This window comes from Gavia stellata, chromosome 13 (genome assembly GCF_030936135.1).
Source record: "Gavia stellata isolate bGavSte3 chromosome 13, bGavSte3.hap2, whole genome shotgun sequence".
Taxonomy (NCBI): Eukaryota; Metazoa; Chordata; class Aves; order Gaviiformes; family Gaviidae; genus Gavia; species Gavia stellata.
The window spans coordinates 22,297,980-22,316,098 of record NC_082606.1 but is presented as its reverse complement, the minus strand read 5'-3'; the positions used below and the strand labels follow the sequence as shown (position 1 = coordinate 22,316,098).

Below are 18,119 nucleotides of genomic sequence, written 5' to 3'. Positions count from 1 at the left end.
ACTTAAATGATGCAGATAAACGAACTAAAATTTCCCTAGGAATAATTTAAAAGTCGAGCCAACACACATAGCAAGGATGTGTGTCTCATACTGCACTAATAAAAGATCAGACTACCTGGCTGATCCCAACACTAACCCCACACCCCCTCAAATTCTGGAACGCTTTAAAAATTTACAGCTGTATTAGTACAAGTGCAAATAGTTGATTACCTCATTGACGATGTAATCAAGAAGTTCAAAGATTGCCATTGGGGGTCTGCTGTCTGGTCCATAGGCTAAGAAGAAATTGTGGAAGTGGAAACATACAGTGTTACTCTCCTCCCATGGTAGAGGTGTTTTCAGAAGCTAACAGTCCTATGTTCTATTCTTACATGGCATCCAGTAGATTTATAGGAAAAAAAAAAAAGTGAAACAGCAACAGAGTAACACTTTCATGCAAGGAGACATTGTTTTCAGGTCTGATCCAAACTGTTAACTACACTGGTATTCATCCTACTGTACTTTGAGCTGTTCATGAGCACCGTTAAGGTCCCATTCTGTTGATCGGGTTCATCTCTCCAAGATGCAATGCTCATCAGTTATCAACAAAAGGATCTCTGGCCCTTGATTCTCAAACTCAGATACCTCCTGAGCCAGGTGCCCAACACAATCCAGAGGTTTTGGAAGTTTAAAGCCACACTATGCAGAGCCGTATCAGGTAAGGACGACTTTTAAGCTGACAGAGAAGGGTATTAGAAAAGAGTTTAACAGTTTGTTGTAACTTACAGCTCACTGGTCTACCAGGTGTTCTTTGCCGGGGCGAGGTTTCGGTGACTGGAGAATCTCCCTCTACTGGGCAGCCAAACATTAATTCAAGTTCCTTAGAGTCAGGAGGAGGAATCGGGTATCTGCCAATAGCCATTTCTACCAGTGACAGCCCCATACTCCATATATCCGATTGCACCGAATAGTGAGTTCCCTGTAGTCTTTCCGGCTACGAAAAAAAAGGGAGAGGAGACAGTATTATAACACGAAGGAAAAAACCTGCATTCTGCCATAGCCTGGATAAAATGAAGGATGAAACCCCAACTTATTAGTATTATGTGTTCCAATGAGTGACTTATTGATCTTTCCCTTTAAATATCTCATCTGGAGTTCCAGAAGTTCCAAAAACATTGCATACCACCACTGCAAATGCTTTTCACACTCTAAGAATTATGGTGTTATGTTGCTGGTTTACTACGTTAACATAGTATCTAAATGTTGCACTATTAGTAATGATGGGATAATCAAAGAACAAGAAAACAAAACTAGTATGGGCAACTAAAGATTCACCTTGTTTCCCTGAGAAGCTTTTCTTGGTTTTCTGCTTTGGGAAGGAGAGGGAAGGTGACTTTACTGATTCTGTATGGGTCCAAAAGTGACTTGGCGCTCTAGGAATAATCTTGTGGTTTGTGACACTTCTCAGCTCACACCATTCTGATAGCTCCCTACAGCAGAAATGCATGTATACAATGACTGTTATATACATGCATACTGCAGTTTTAGATCTGTATTCAAATAACTTCTAAATAAACTGTTGAGCTCTATAATCCATTGAAATGATAATAAAACATAACACACAAATTGAACGATAAAGTGTTATGTCGGGCACAGACCTTTCCTGGAGGTATAATGATTGAAAAATACATATAAGATAGGAAGGCAGACATGTGTTCTGCCAGCTTAACCACTTGCACGTTATGGCCTGACAAACAAAAATGCAATAGGGTTAAATTTTTGCTCGGGAAAAAACAAACTAGAAAGGGACAAACGCAAACACAAGTTCTGGATAGGTTATATACACATGTTAATGTAAGTATTATGAAAATGTATGCAGATAAGACAGACTCAGCTAAAAATGTATTTTGTATTGTTCTTAGGAGACTCAAACACTGGAAAGATATTTAGGTATGGGATTTTTTTGGTCAGTTGAATGATGATTAAAACTGTATCTGGGTATCTCAATCACACTGCTCCAAAGATCCTCAGTTCTGAGCAGCGTACCCATCTTCCGTTTCTGGCTAAAGAACGAATACATAAGATTAGTCCTTAACTAACTCTTTTTGCTTGGTTTTTGCACTTGCTTTAATCAGTACTATGTTAAATGCTGAAGATGATTTCTGCAATTTTTAATACATTGATCTACATCATCCCTGGATCCACTTTTACTAAAACTTATTAAAGAAAGTTTTAACTTGCTTTTCTGTTCTCTTTTTAAAAATCAAGCTCATACTTTACAAAACCGGTGCAGATTCTTGCCTGACTATATGCGTATTATCGAAAAATACATAAAATTTGAAACTTATTCTCATAGAATTCAAGAATGCAGTATTACTGTAAAGTCTCCTCCCTCTGCCATGAAGGGTTTTGTTAAATTACTTTTGTAACATTTACTGAGATTATATTTGAGCTTTCTCCAGTGTCCCACCTCAGCTAGTTCCCAAGCCATCTGGATAAACTACACAATTGCTGGACAATGGACAAAGATACCCCAAAACAAAGATATGCAGTAGATTTTCATAAAATCTAAGTGTAAAGGAAGAAGTGAGTGGATGAGAAAAAGCAGAAAACACACACAGTAGTAGTTATACAAAAATAATTACAGTCTAGAACATATGTTCAAGTTCAGCATTGCTGATTGTACACACCTTCATTTGGTAGAACAGGATGTTGTTTGGCATGTAACAATTCTCTAGCTGTTACTTGAAAAAGTATGCTAAGGAAGATACTGCAAGAAAAGGTACTTCCAATACCATCAAAAAGAATAAAATCACCATCATGGCTCGGTCTGTGACATACAGTGACAGTGAGCAAAGCTAAATCTCCATCTGGTAAAAACAATAAATTAAGGAAAACAGAAGGTAGACAGCACTTTGCTCTCAATTCCTTCCGCTAGAAGAAAAAGGGAAAGCCAGTAGTATGTCAAGGGCCCAGAAGAGATGGAGCTGTGAATTTTTTTGCTAATTAGCCCCTAGGTGTATGTGGGAACATAAGCCACGGTTTTATTTCAAGTATGTTACCAATCTTAAATGACAAAAAAAAGAGAATACTGTCTTTGATGTTGAAATGCAAGTCCCATGCTGAGCAGGAGCAGCATTATTATGCTTTTTTCCTTTAAGTTCAAGCCCACACAGTTTCAATCCTACAGCAGAATCTCCGAACACTCTGTATGAGTTAATTGGTCGTATGCTGAACAAGGTGAGCACACTGTAATAGAGAGATCTGTTACTTCCACTAACCGTGACTTCCACATAACGCAAAAAGTTCCTCTGAAGAGGAAGTTTCAAGGTATTCCTCATATACAGGAATAAAGAACGCCCTGTAAATCTCAGATTAGCTGCCGTGGCCTTGTCCACACCAGCCACTCCTATGCTTTCTTTTGTTGCTGCAGCCACGTTGGGTTCCCGGGAGCAGCCACCACAGGATCACTGGCGAGACAGCAGCTTGCCAACATACGTGACTGCAGCAAAATGCTGGAGTGGAGAGAGAACCACACTTTATAAGGAAAGCAAACAAGAACCACACCTAATAAGGAAAGCAAACTATAAATACTGGGCTTTTTTGGAGACACGTGTATACAAAACCCAAATGCATTAACCAACTGGATTCTGCAATATAGAGGCAATTGCATCTCTTTTGTAGTGTTATAAAATATTCTAAGTTGCTTGGCTTTTCTTGCAACAGTTCTTTCCCCCCATATACAATCTGATATGATACTGGAATATTCCTGAATGCACAAAGCGCTGACTATGAACAGCAGTAGTAACGGCAATAGTTGGTTTCTTGTTTGATTACTGGCATTGTGATAACTCTACCATAATGTATAGTAAACTCAAAGCTATAAAATCTGTACTTACAGACATGTAGGAGCGTGTGCCAACAAACGAGTTTGCCATAGAATCTATCAGTTGTCCACTGACACCAAAATCACAAAGCTTGATTTCACCTCTAGAGTTTACCAAAATGTTAGATGGTTTAACATCTGGAAAAAAATGAATGGATGATTTGTATTTATAATAGATAAAATGGGAAATTTGACAATGAAAGTAACATGAAAGGTGAGAATTACCATGCGTCTCCCTTCGTCTCCCTTCTAACTATGACACAATTCTGTCCCTCCTCTGGGAATACTCAGAGAAGAGATCTGGTTCCCTACCCAGGCCCATTTCACAGGCTCTCTATGTAAATAAGCAAAAAGAGTTTTTTTTAAATTACAAGTGCAAAAAGGCTGTTAGTTTTAAGTTTTTATTTCACTCTGTTTCTTGGCTTTCAAATATTAAGTTTGGGCATCTACATCCTCCTTGCAATGACTAACATTTGAAATAAATTTGAAAGTGTACGTCAGCATAACTCCTCTTCAATGATGTTCTTTTGCCTAGAAATAATCAATAGAGGGGCCTTACATAGTTATTTTACAGAGGTCAATTACGTCAGCCACACCATCATCCCTAACTTAGCCTTCATACATACAAAAGCATAAATCATCCTATAGCAAAACAGATCTTGGAGTGTGTTCTTGCTGTTCTGGGTTTTGTTTGGGGTTGTTGAGTGGTTTTGGTTGATTGTGGTTTTTTTTTTTTTAACCGTCTGAAAAAATAATCTTCCTATTATTGAAATGCTGCATTTAAAATACTTTGAGATTGTTTACCTGTGATCCCCTCATGATTTTGAATTCATCACTTTTTGTAAATGGAAATTTAATAGGGGCACTGGTAGCTAAGCAACTAATAACAGCTATTTGTGAATGCAAAGGTACAGAGAACAATTGTTTAGTATTCTTCTTATAGCTATAAGAAGGTTTTTACTGTATCTTGCTGCTTAGCTGGTCATTACCAATGCATTATCAAGATAAGTAATCAACAGCTCACATCTGCAAAGTAATGCTACAGAAAAAGGGTATTATAAATTGGTTTTGAAGAAAGTGATTAGCTCAGCCTATTAGAATTTCACTTTAGACTCTGCTATTCAAGAGCAGATCGGGAAGTCTATAGTCTGTAGCGTCTTTTCATTTGCTCTTCACTTTTAAACACAAATACATTCCAGGTAGCCTTCATTTCAGTGACTGAGGAACTGACTTTAGTTTGTGATGTCAACAGGATGTCACTGGAAAGATGATATTAATGTGACTCCTCATCACTGTAAAAAAGATCTCCATGAAGGTTATGCCTCAGTGAACAAGACCCATGGAGACTGGAAGTGAAGACAAAACTGTATTTTAGGTGTTTGTTCCCCCAGCCCTCTTCTAAAGAGGAAAACAAAGCTTGAATAAAGTTATCTACTTTCGGAACTTGTGGCTACATTTTCTGGTTCCTGACATCACCTTCCTAGGTAACTGAAACTGTCCAGGCACACTAGAAACAGCGTTTTGTGATGGTTTGTGTATACACAAATTCTTCTAGGCTCAGTTACAGGACAGCGAGCCTACGGCTTGTCCACTTCACTTGGAACGAGCATCAGCCCGTAGAAAATCCACATTGTGATCTAAAACAAATTACTCCCTGGTCTTAACACAGAGGAAGTCGCACCTGTGTACATCTTCCTCCTACCACAAAGATGATCCCAGCTGCTTTTGCCAGGTACAGCCTTCCTCCTTACGGAGGGGGAAGAATATAGGCACGCATTTTGTGTGTGCTACTTTTAATTCCCCATCCCCAGGAAAGTAACTGGCTTATAAACATTGCTCTCCTCAATAGATTTTCCTCCTGGAAGCGCAGCAGAGGTACTGGGCAGTTCATGGAGCTGTTTACCAGGCAAGAAACAGAATGTTACACACTGGTTAACTCAGAGCAGGGCTTCAGTAAAGAGACATTTTAGAGGGCAGACAGGTGAACTTTCTGCAAGTTCTACCTCCTGTGGGCAAGTTTTGACTACTTGTAGAGACCTCACCAACGGAGTGAGCGGCTGTGTGGTGCTTAGTTGCCAGCTGGGCTTAAACCACGACAACATTTCACAATGAAAAGGAAGAATCCAGTCTAGGAGCTTGACCTATCAGTTTAAAATTCCAGCAGAAAAAAAACAAACCAAAAAACACAAAACCAAAAAGCCCACCCAAAACCCAAGCAGATGTTGGTGCAGTAAAGCAGGCAGCAGAGATTAGAGATTCCCAGCTACACAGAAATCTGCACCTAAAGTTCTGGGTAAAAGCAAGATGGAAAAGCGTTTGCAAAATACGCTAGAAGCACTGCAGAGCGTGAACAAATTATAGATACAGCCTTTAGATTTGTACTGCTTATCTACGCACATCTACTAGTTCAATTCAGAACAAAGACATAAATCCTCGCTTATCTCTACAGCTCATGAATACTTCATGTTCATAATTAAATGGCAAAAAATAACATTAGCATTCCACTGTCAGTGAACCAAAGGACATTCTCTTAAGCATCTTACATGCTCTAGAATCCACTTGGTCTTTTAAAGACTTAACTTTTACCTTCAGCGTTTCTCCAGCTGACAATCCCACACTGTACCTTTCTTACAATAGCAGAGCAAACCATGACTCCTCACTGGAGTTTACATAAAGCTTGCCTTTCTCTGAGCATTTTCATTTTCCTCGCAAAGTGCCCAGTGTGATCAGAGTGTGATGTTTGGAACGCCGCTGTCTTTCCACCCCTCTAAATGTAGCACACTATGCTATTTTAACTCCAGAGTGTCTGAGCACTTAAGCAGTTTCTCTGGAAACCAGAAGTTTGTATTGCCAAATGGAACCGGAATGCCAAGACATCCTTCAAAATGCATGCTGTAACTTGCAAGAAACAGACAAATCTAGAAAGGAAGACCAAGTGTGCTATATAGGTATTTAAGTTTTAAAGAAAATGAAAGGACATTTCATATATCGTCCCAGACAACCCAGAAACAGAGCTATGCAATTCTAGAGAAGTCTTTAGCCAGCGCAGAGGAATGGATACGTGACTGAAAAGTGAGCTAGTTAATACAAAGAAGTTTCCAGGATTTACAGGATGTCTTGTAATCTCTGTAAGAGGTATGCCTCCTCTGCCTGAGCCCTGCTCTCTCCTCCAGGCACAAACCTAGTTCATTCTGAAAGAAAGGTGGCCCTGGACGTTATCGTAACACCATCAGGCAAGAATTTCTTTTGTATGGAAGTTACTGAGTAGCCAGACACTTGAGAAGATATTGGTCTTGCAGCACATTATTGGTATCTTCCAATCAATTTCAATTTCCCAAGGCAGGATCTCATGAGAATAATCTAGAAACACACTAGAACAGACCATTGACAGCATCCTCACTGTGTGGTACCTCCTACTCTGGAGCTGCTGGCTGCAACTAGAATTCAGAAATCTTACAAAGCACTTTCTATGCAAGAGGAGACTTTCCAGAAAGAATTACACTCCAGACTGCGCTCAGAAAGAACTAAAATTTATGTTCCAATTAACTTACAGGATTTTTATTCATCCAGAGACAAAACACAGCAAAAAAAATGTTTGTGTGTCTTAATAATCTGCAGCAATATACTTTGTAATTAGTTACATTTCTTCCCTTGTCATTTAGTGCCTTCTGGTATTAACCACAAAGGTAAATATAGAAGTAGCGTTTTCCATACCATTCCCTGTTATACTTATCCTTATTGAACAGAATAGGAGGTATTATGAAAATATCTACCACAGTCACGCTCCTTGTCCCTTCCTTTCCTGTACCTGCTTTGTATCCCAGAAGTTTGTCTTTCGAAGTTTTGCAATTTCTATCATGTCTTTTCGGAGAGGACCAAAACAAAGCATGGCAGTCCCGATGAGGTAACAGTCTAGAAAAAGACTGTATTTTCCATTCCTTCCTTAATAGCCCTAATGACTCCTTCCTTGAGGTGTCTGTAATGACAAGCGAATGCTTTTCCCCAGAGGTCACAGTTAGTCCAGGATACATCTGTGCGTGGAAGCAGTTTAAGCTGAACCTCACATTGAACAGCTACCATGTTCCATTTGGTTTTTTGCAGTTCTTTGACTGTCATTACTCCTTGATCAACACAAGTAAGAGCGTCACTGACAAATTTTGCCAATTTATTTTTTATTCTTTTCTTTCAGGTCAGTATTATTATTTGTCTAACAGCAGCCTCTTGCATTCAGAATGCTGTGTGCTAGCTTCTGCCCGTCGTTACGGAAAAATTAACATCTTACAGAATCTTTACCCTGGAAGACACTCCTGTGAATTTCTGCCCTATGGTGATGGTGCAAGTCCTTTGTTTTACTGCCCCATGATAATGTCAAAATCTCAGTTGCACTCACCATCCTCAACTGCCATCAACTGCACCAACATACAGACCTTCACCACTCTCTACTCAAAGAGAGTACTCAATCTCTTATCTTAAAAACAGTACTTTGATGAGGTTGCAGAGCCCAAGAAAAAATAGGTCTTCTTAAACCGTTCTGTATGCACTTAGTCTATTGAACAGTTCATTAGAACACTAAAAGCTAGCTGAATAAAGCATTACCTGAAGCTCCTGACAACTTGATTGAAACTGACTTTTCTTCCCCAGCTTTATATACAGTGCAACAGAAACAGCGACATGAACACTTGATTTACAAAATATACATTAATGGGTGAGACTAGTCAAGACACCAAAAAAACAAGTTGGATGCCTACGAGTTTCAAAGGAGGGATCCCATACACAGATTCCTCCCCAGCCCCGGTCTTATTTTGTAGTCTTACATTGCATCAAAAAAAAACCCCACGCACAAGAAAACAAACCCCAACCAAAAATATTGAGAATGGTGCATTTATTTGCTGGCTAGGCAATACAGCTGTTTTGATGTGAAACAGCTCCTTTTAAAGAAAAGGACTTAAGCTCATATTTTGCATCTTACTGTTAAAGGATGTTTTATAGCATCATACTTGTACTTTTCCCAGTAATCTCAACAGCCAGATCAATATTACAAACTGTTGCTGATATTGCCACATCACACACAAGTAATAAAACACAGTAATAGAATAAACTCCTCCCTGAAAATGAGTTTTCACAAGCCTTGCTCCCTTTAGATTTATGAATAAATTTTGTTGGTCTTATGTTGTCATGCACTCACGTTTAGTGAGGATGTCTATTCATTTTTAAGTCTCCCAGTCTCACCACAACACAAAACCAAATAACCTTACTAAACCAAGCCCACCAATTGCACACATTTTTCCTCAGGGACAGGGTGAGTGAGAACAAACAGTGTGACCAACATCTGACATGTACTATGTCAGTGCAGTGCTAAATAATCACTGAGGGCAAACTACAGGGGCTAGAGAAAGTAAACCTCAAAAATCTCCAATTATTATAGCTGTGTCACCAAAATAATGCTGACCCAGATGTACCAGGAGAAATGTGCTTTTACTAGTACTATTTACTTCAGCTGGGATTCCAGAAAGGGTCAGTCTGGAAAAGCGTAACTTTGCCAGAAAAAGCTTCACCCGCACTACAAGGGTTTTCCCCAATATAAAATATTGCCATTCTTAAGCTACAGACCTGGCTTTGTTTTGGCTTCACTAGGTAGCATCCTTAACCCAGGGCCATATGACTCCAAGAGTTCTTAACACGTAAGAAATTTAAAAAGCCTATGAAAGTAAAAGTTATAAAAAAAACCCCACCTTCTCACATTAACTCCAAAAAGGCCAAGCATCTAATATATCAAATAGCAGAGAAGTCAGTACATTTACAATGGTATTCTTGCATTTGAAGCCACATTTGACATTCAGACATGCATTATCTAAGCATGTCCTGACAACACTAAACCCTACTGGCACCATTTCACTCCACATACTTTCCACGTACTATATTTTTTCCAGCTGCCAGTCCCTCCTTATCCACAGAGTACCACACAACAGTACTGCCAGTAAACAGCTGAGCATCAGTCAACCTCCAGAAGAGAACTTCACACTGCAGGAGAGCATCTTGCTCATAAATCTGACATGTAGGAAGCTGAACCAGGGCCCTCCTCAACTAAGATGCTACGGTCTAACAGCTCAGTCTAGTGTGCCAGCTTACACATGAGGTCCAACTTACACATGGAGGTCTACAAATAATGAACAAAGGGCAACCTGGAACACAGACTGGTGGACAGTATCAAAGATGGAGCCAAACTTGCAGGCTCCTACATGTCAAGAGATGAGCAAGTTTAGCTCCGTATGTCAAGAGACGGAAACATTGTTCTCACTGGTTTCCCTTTAGCTGCTAGCACTAGCTATGATCAACCTCCAAAATGTCATTTTTAGCTCCCACTTTATCAGACATCACACATTTCAATGAGAGTTTCTGCAAAAAGTGTAAAAGGTCGTGTATTCCTGACCTTGTCAGAGCACACAGCATGAAAACTGAGCTGAAAAAAAGAAAAAAAAATATCACAATTTGTATATGGAATTTTACGCACATTCAATCCAGTAACACTGGAAGCAGTGTAGAAGAGGAATTTTTGTTGGTCTGTGCACTTAAAGTGTAATCTTTGATGTAGCCAATACAGTGAGGTTAAGCTGCACTTAAATCCAAAATAAAGCCCTTCCGATCTTATCAGATTTATAGATTGTAAAACTGGAAAAAAAAAAAAGGAAAAAATTGCTGTCTCGGCAGCCAGCTGAGCAAGAACAACCTAAAACAAACTCCAAGCAACCAACATGGTAACAAACCACTGCTGCGGCTGAATTGAAAACTACAAGATACAATAGTGACTCTTCCAGTATGCCCTAAGATGAACTCTTTCCCAGGAGTCTCCCTTATGCTCTGAACAGAGACAAATGTCTTTGGAACCACCATCAGAAATCTTTAGAGAGTCTACCTCCAGTCTCTTTTCTCCAGAAGGGAGCTATATTTGATTGTTTTAAAAAAAAAAAAAACAAAACAACAAACCATAACAACAAAAAACCCAACAGAAACACAGTCTACTTCATGTGTAAGGTGATCCTACAACAGACTGCATAAACTAGGATTGCTAATTACTCTTTTTGGTCCAGCCAACAAATGTAATCAGACACATATTAGTGTCTGATGAAGATATTTTTATAATCTGAAGATTGATCTCATGGTACAAAGCTCACTGAACAGTTGGCATGGTTTATACATATTGCATGATCACTGCAATGAATAGCGCCATTGAAACAAAAACATGAAATGCTCCATCTCCAGTCTTCAAGTTACGCTCACATCAGGAATAATGGAATTTATTACTTTACTGTATCAAGTGTCATTTTTGTTTAATGGAACATGCAACAGATTAATGAAAGAGCTGGATTTTAAAAAGGGCTACTATTAAGCTGAAGGTAAGGCAGGGCATTTATTTTACAGTAAAGTAACTAAAGACCCCAGGAGTGTAGAAGCGACACTCTCATTTAACATAGCTTCACCATGTTTTTAAAATCATTAAAGTACAAAAAAATGCAATTCTGCATAACAGATGTCTATTAATAGCATGTGAATGTAAGACAGCTGGTAGAAATAGTGACTTTCTTTTAAAACTTTTAATGGCATTAATGAACACTGAACTGTCAAATTAATTTTAGGTCAGAGGTTTAATTGTGAATCTCTCCAAAGATTTTGTTGTCACACTTAATAGATCTGTTACTATCAAAAAACTAGCAGTTGCAATGAAGAAATAGATACAGTGGGACAATGCTTTTTAATATCGTTTTCTTCATTAAGAGTTAATTATCCCATTACAAAACCCCATTCATGGGTACTTTATCATAACTGTCTTCCGCTCCTCTTTCCCTCTTAACTGAGTACAGGAATGGGAACTACACGAAGAGCTTACCTCCATACATGTTGCCTCATTTCAAGTGCGAACATTTCTAAGAAAGATACTGCCCAGAACTATACTAGACAGGGTGTATCTTCACTGCAGCTACAATAGGCAAGAGTTAACTTGGCCCAAGTGCCACTGCTGCAGGTCAAAATGTTTGAGAGCTTCTTCAGTGCATAGTACTGTCCAAGACCGCAGCCGCTACTTCTGCACGTGTCTGTGTTTACCTACAAGTTTATCACATACTTTTTTGTGCTGAAAAACTGTTCTTCTCACCCCAAAAAAAAAAGCAAGACGACTTATTTGGTATTTAAGGGAAAGAGATTGCATCACTCAGGTCCTTCAACATATTTCTATCCTCACTGCAAAGGGAGTACTTCTGGTCTCAAGTTAGATTCCCAGCTCTAGCACATACTCCCAACTGGCCAAGTCACTCTGGCAGCAAGCAGCTTCACACACAGACAGAAATTCTGTGTGCACATACAATACAAGCATAGCGGGATTTAGCATGGACTATAAACCCAGATAAACTGCAGTAAGATAGCGGAAGTTGCAATAAGATAGCAGAAGTTGAAGATACGTGATAGTCATAGTAAGACATTTGGATAAAAAAAAAGTTTGCTTTACACTACCTGGAGAAAAACCCTCTGAACCAAAGTCATATTGAACCATAAAGAACCAACCATAGAAAAAGCACGTATTTTAACTTGAATAACAATTATATTGAAAAAAGTTACAATGTAAAATTTTATCTCACCTCTGTGCATTATTTTATGCTTTTCTCTCAGATATGTGAGTCCTTTTATTACCTAAAGACAAATAAAAGAAAAATTTTCAACTTATGAAACAGAAGAGATAATTGCATGCTTTGCCTGTACAAGAATTCCAGCTGAATGCAACATAACAGAAATCCTAAAACATAATCACGGAAAATCAGTATTTTGTTTTCATTTGTACCTCCGGCCCAGACTAGAAAACCAGAGTCAACCAACCCTTTACTGGAAGTTTTGCACACACAGCTTGTTGCACAACAGATATGAAAAAGTAACATTCAAAATTTTTTCATGAAATGTTAATTTCTATTCTTATCCAGAAGCATCAGCTGATACAAAAGCAGAAAATCAAAGCAAACAGAATAGAACGTGTTACTCATCCCAATGCCCTCAGCTACCAAATGTCCAAAGACTGCTTTTAAAAAGAAAGCAACGCACTTAAAAATCTGGTAATACTTCTCTCTCCCACATCCTTCAGTCCTGAAGTGGCAGCTTCCTGGATCTGGCATTATCACACCGAGACACAAACATACCCACTTCCAGCCTTTGAGAGCTATGAACATACTTACCGCAATGCTAACTTTGCCCAGTATCTGCTCTGGAATTCTTCCAGCCTTTTTCAGTACTTGATCCAAGGAGCCGCCATCCTAATAATAAATATTTGAATAGCCAAGCTTTAATCAAATTTTTCTAAAACATTTTAAACAGGACTGTAGTCTGAAGCCTGAGTTTGGTGAGAAAAAAAAAAGTTGCTTTTCATGTTTCATTTAACATTGTTATGGTGCATATCTGAAAAAACATAAATCATTCTTCAGTAGGAATTAGTCAGTTTTATGTTTATTTTAAACAAACATTTGGCCAGTAACAACATCCACTCAAATAAACACTTGACACCGTGATCTTCCATACTAGCATTTCCATGGTTTGGCTCTTGTTAAGGAAGTATTGTCCACAAATAGCTGTTGACCAAGCATTAGGAATTTTACAGATTTCTGTAACTTTCATACCAATGCAATAACATGAATTTTTTCTTGTCATAGCCATCCCATGATACTCTCCCCCTCCAAAGACAGAGTGAGGAAGACTGAAGAAGCATAGAAGATTTTATGTTCCTGATTACAAGGATAAGAATTCATCACCCTGGAAAAGACAGAGTTCTCTTCCTGAATATAATGCATGCTAGTGCATTATATCCATTATCCATGACCATAACTAAACCCAGATCCCCACTTCCCTCATCCCCTAGATGAGATCCGACACAGAGAAAGTTGGCGTCTCTTAGTTCTGCGTATCCAGGGTGACTCTGTCAACTCCCAAGGATGGAGGGTTGATTTGGCATAGCTCTCAAAGAACCCAAATAGGAGAAAATGTTTTTAAAGTTTCATGGTAAGTAACAGTCTTGCTAATCTTATTAGGTTAAATAAATTGAATGTATGCACACACACCCCCAGCAAAGTCAAATATATTCCACTGTTGCTAAGGGCTTCCAAGAAGGAAAACTGTAAAAAATACTATTTATTTTTAGCAACTGTTTCAACAATAGGCTTGTGCATAAGTTCTAGACACTTTAGAATAGAGAATATACAATCAAAGAGAAATTAGAAAGTTATTTCTCAAATTAAAAAACAATATCCTGTTGTTTGGATCAGCATTTGATATCTCCTAGTACTCAAGACAAAAATCCAGCTTGAGAAAGTAATTGCCTTCTGCCTTAACCTATCCTTTGGAAGTTTTCATCACCATTTATACACGTAAAGAGAAAAGCTAGAATGCAAAGTTTTATTATTTGAGGACTCGAATCTAAAACTCTTATGAGAAGGAAAGTATATAAATACTTATTTGAGCACATATTTTTGTAAAAAACACACCCACATACACCACACTTGATTAAAAATATACCAACAGAAAAAAGTCTATATAAATCTCTTGTATAACCAGTCTGCATTTCTGGACAGCTGTCTCTGCTGAGACACCAGTATATTAACAAAGATTTCGTACCCAAAAACCCGTATTTTTTTTTTCCCCTTCCTGAGGGGTAGCTCCAATCCTGAAAGAGGCTGAATACAATTCAACTGCCTAGTGTTGGCTGCAACCTTCAGTGTCTTTCAGGAGCAGACTCCAATTCTTTCGCCTGTTAAATACCTGCTGCTAAGCAAAGTTATGCATTGATTTTGAATTTATGTACCTAAAAATACCAAACACTCAAATCTTCATGTTCCATGCCTCTTCCACCTCCAACTTTTTGTTCGTATTCATACTTACGTTTTGTAACTCACTGTTAAAAATAAGAATTTTGATTGGCAGTAATTGAAAGAAAAATACGTACAAAAAGGACAATGGAGATTCTCATCTAATCCTTTATCCAAAAACTTCCACCTAATGATCTGCATTAAGCCAACAGCTTAATGGCTTAAGACTACAATTTAAATCATCCACCTTCTCTTTCTATTTCATAACTTATTGATCAATTGTTCTATGTGTAAAATCTTGTATCCAGTCTGACTTAGACCAGATTCAGCACTGAAACACCAGATTCCATACTGCCTTCTCTTAAATTGAAGAGATGTCTACTGTGAGATATATCATTCCCCACCCAGGAACTTGCAAGCCCTGACCACTCCTGTTAATTTTCTCATTAATAAATAGAGGTTCTTAGGCTTTTTATTTCTACGCGTAATTATATACCACCACCATCTCTCTTTTGGCATGTGTTAACATACACGCTCTTTTAGCAACTGCAGATGTGCACATCTGTGACATTTAATAATGTCTTCTGAAACAATGCCCAGTCATTTTTAACATCTATTTTCCTATTTTTTCATTATTGTTTTTGATTTTGAGAAACTAACTTCTTCATAATTCCCAATAGTCATTTGTATTTTGGAGTATGCACACCTTCTATTCGGCTAGCACATGCTTAAAAACTGGATCATGATCACTTGTTCCTAGGCAACCATCGATTTCTTCTGAAAATTTCCGTAAGAGAAGACCAGAGAAGCATTAAAACAATCGCATGTACTTTCCAGAAAAAATAAGATTTCTCTCCAAAGAAACAGTTTTTTCAGGGAAAAAATAAAAAGGTCTTCAGATTTACTGTATTTCATATTGTTAAAAACATCCTCTACTAAGCAAGTAAGGCACAAAAATTGACTGACCTTTAATTACAGAAAATTTACTTTTAGTGTTCGGCTCCATATGGCTAGAGAAAGGCAAACAGATGTCGAGAAGAAAGTGTACTTTTCTATTAAAATGAAACACAGTTAAAAATATTTTTGGCATTAAAAAAGTTGTATAAGATCTTTCTGGGCTTGTTCACTTCCTGTGCACTAGTCTTTATGTTTGCATTTTCTGTAAAATTTGAAAAAAGGGAGACAAACTATGGGTTCATTTAAATAAGAAGAAACTAGATTCTCATTATCATAGCTATTAAGGACTACACAGCTGTAGTATCAGAGTGACCTGGTCCATTTTGCATAAAAAAAAAACTAGACACTTGTTCTGATTTGGGTTTAAGCAGCAGAAGTGGGTAAATTTTTTTAAATAAAACAAAACAAAAAGGATCACAGATAAAGGAGAAGTAATTGGGAGGCTACATCTGTACAGCTTCGACTTCTACAGAAGAGCAGATACCGGAGAAGGGGATAAACCACATCACATCAATCCAAGCCTCAGAGTTGCAGAGTAAATCCAAAACACAGTATTTGATTCATTATTCATGCAGAAGGGTCTACTTTGTTAACTTAAGTCCTGTTGACACTCAGGTTTTGCATTAATGGTCTGTTAATAACTTCAAGCCAGGACAGATTTATATGTACTTACCATATGTTCCATGCAAATGCTGATTTCTCCATCACTGTAAAAAGCTCCATAAAAGCCCACTATGTATGGAGAGTTGCACTCGTGTAGAACTTGCAGCTCACGAATGATCTGGTTTCGAATTGCCGGCTTGATCTCTAGATGAATTAACTGTAAAATAATCCACTCTTACTATTTTCTTAGTGGCAAAGTGCCATTCAGAAGGAACAGGTTGTTCAGAAACGTTTTCAATACCTAGCTGGATAAGGCCATGAGCAGCCTGCTCTGATCTCATAGCTGACTCTGCTTTGAGCAGGGGGTTGGCCTACACAACCTCCTGAGGCCCCTTCCAACCAGAATTCGTCTATGACTCAACTGTAAAATAATCCATCCTTATTTTCTTTGTGGCAAAGACAAAAGAACACACTACAGTACAGCATGAGAAAGTTGAAACATCAGCTCCCATAAAAAGGTGGGATTTCCATCTCTTCTTTTCACAAATACTTCTCTACCATAAACTTTTTCTTCCAGCACATTTTCTTCACTTACCCGTTTTTTCTGGATAGTTCAGAAACTGAAGCTCTTTATGTTGAAGAAAAGCCATGAGCAAATGTCTAAAGGAAATGTGTCAAAGACATACTGACTCAGAAGCAGTTGCTGAAAAATATCTGCACAGGTGTTTGTAAAGCATTAGTGGAAGGAATGAGATGAACCTCAAAATAAAAACTCCCCAAACTGAATCTAAATCTAAAGAGGAGATTACATACAATACTTTGTTTCACTAGACTGTTTCTCATACAATACGTGTATTTCTTTTGTGAAAGGGAACATTACGAGACATTATGGAAATCAAATTTTAGTCAATATATGAAAGAAAAATTGCAGTTCAGTGAACACCTCAGTTGCATCAAATATTAATGAATTGGGGCAAAATTTCCTGTTAAACCCACAGTAGGTAAAAAAAAAAATCAATTAAATTGATTTAGTTCAAGAAAACCTCAGTGATTTGTATATTTCATAATTCTCATACCTCAAAAGTGGGCATTGTTCTTTGCTTCTCTCCAAACGGTCAGTGTACTGAGCATGGTTATTCTTAAAGTCAGTACATGCACATTTTCCTTCAGTTTCACTGAAGATGACAGTGTACTCGTCTTAAAAAAAGAAATACCTGAAGTCTTTCAACTTCTCAATTTAAAAAAAATGGAAGTTTTCAGCGTAGTATAACAACGGCATCTGGGATTTGAGCGTGACCTGTGTTTTATCCTTCTCAAAGGCTAGGTTATGTTTCCCATGAACCACAGCAGCCTGCCTGCCATCTCACCCACGCAGTACAATGGCATATGTCCTGACACACTGCCTCGTAGAAAGTGCCACCTGTGCAAGGAACTTTGCTCCTGGAAGGAAGAGGCATGAAGTACCCAAACAGAAATGATCAGGCAGCATCAGAGATGCATGTCCCTTACTATATTTGGTTCCCAGAGGTATTGAGAGAAAGTGAAAGCTCCTCACATAAACAAAATGACAATTAAAACATCAAGCTATTTCAGTTAAAAAAAAAATATCTCAATTCTCTTACAAACTAGGTCACAACTCCTATTGGTTGTAAAACATAAAGCTGAATCATTGAAAAATACTTTCGCCAGAAGGACAAGTACCGTTTTGCACAGAAGCCACCTGCACCCCACGATGAAACTATAAAACAGGAGATGTCACTGTACTCCAATGCATTCCCTCGTTCCCAGTTTTTTGAGTTCTCATTTTTTCCACTATCATCCAGAGCCTCTTTTCTGGTCTGCAGCTGTGAAGGAAGATC

The 18,119-nt window shown here is 38.2% G+C and overlaps 1 protein-coding gene across 1 annotated transcript in view; it reads right to left on the bottom strand.

Moving 5' to 3' along the window:
• The window catches only part of MAP2K1 (mitogen-activated protein kinase kinase 1), a 41,047-nt gene that overhangs the window by 4,408 nt on the left and 18,520 nt on the right, over window positions 1–18,119 (bottom strand). Inside the window, exons 3-8 of the mRNA XM_059823782.1 lie at window positions 16,331–16,477; window positions 13,081–13,158; window positions 12,496–12,547; window positions 3,879–4,003; window positions 766–973; window positions 211–275 (exon numbers count right to left, since the gene is read on the bottom strand). Coding sequence (XP_059679765.1) covers window positions 211–275; window positions 766–973; window positions 3,879–4,003; window positions 12,496–12,547; window positions 13,081–13,158; window positions 16,331–16,477 — 675 coding nt within the window. The remainder of the gene's footprint in view (window positions 1–210; window positions 276–765; window positions 974–3,878; window positions 4,004–12,495; window positions 12,548–13,080; window positions 13,159–16,330; window positions 16,478–18,119) is intronic.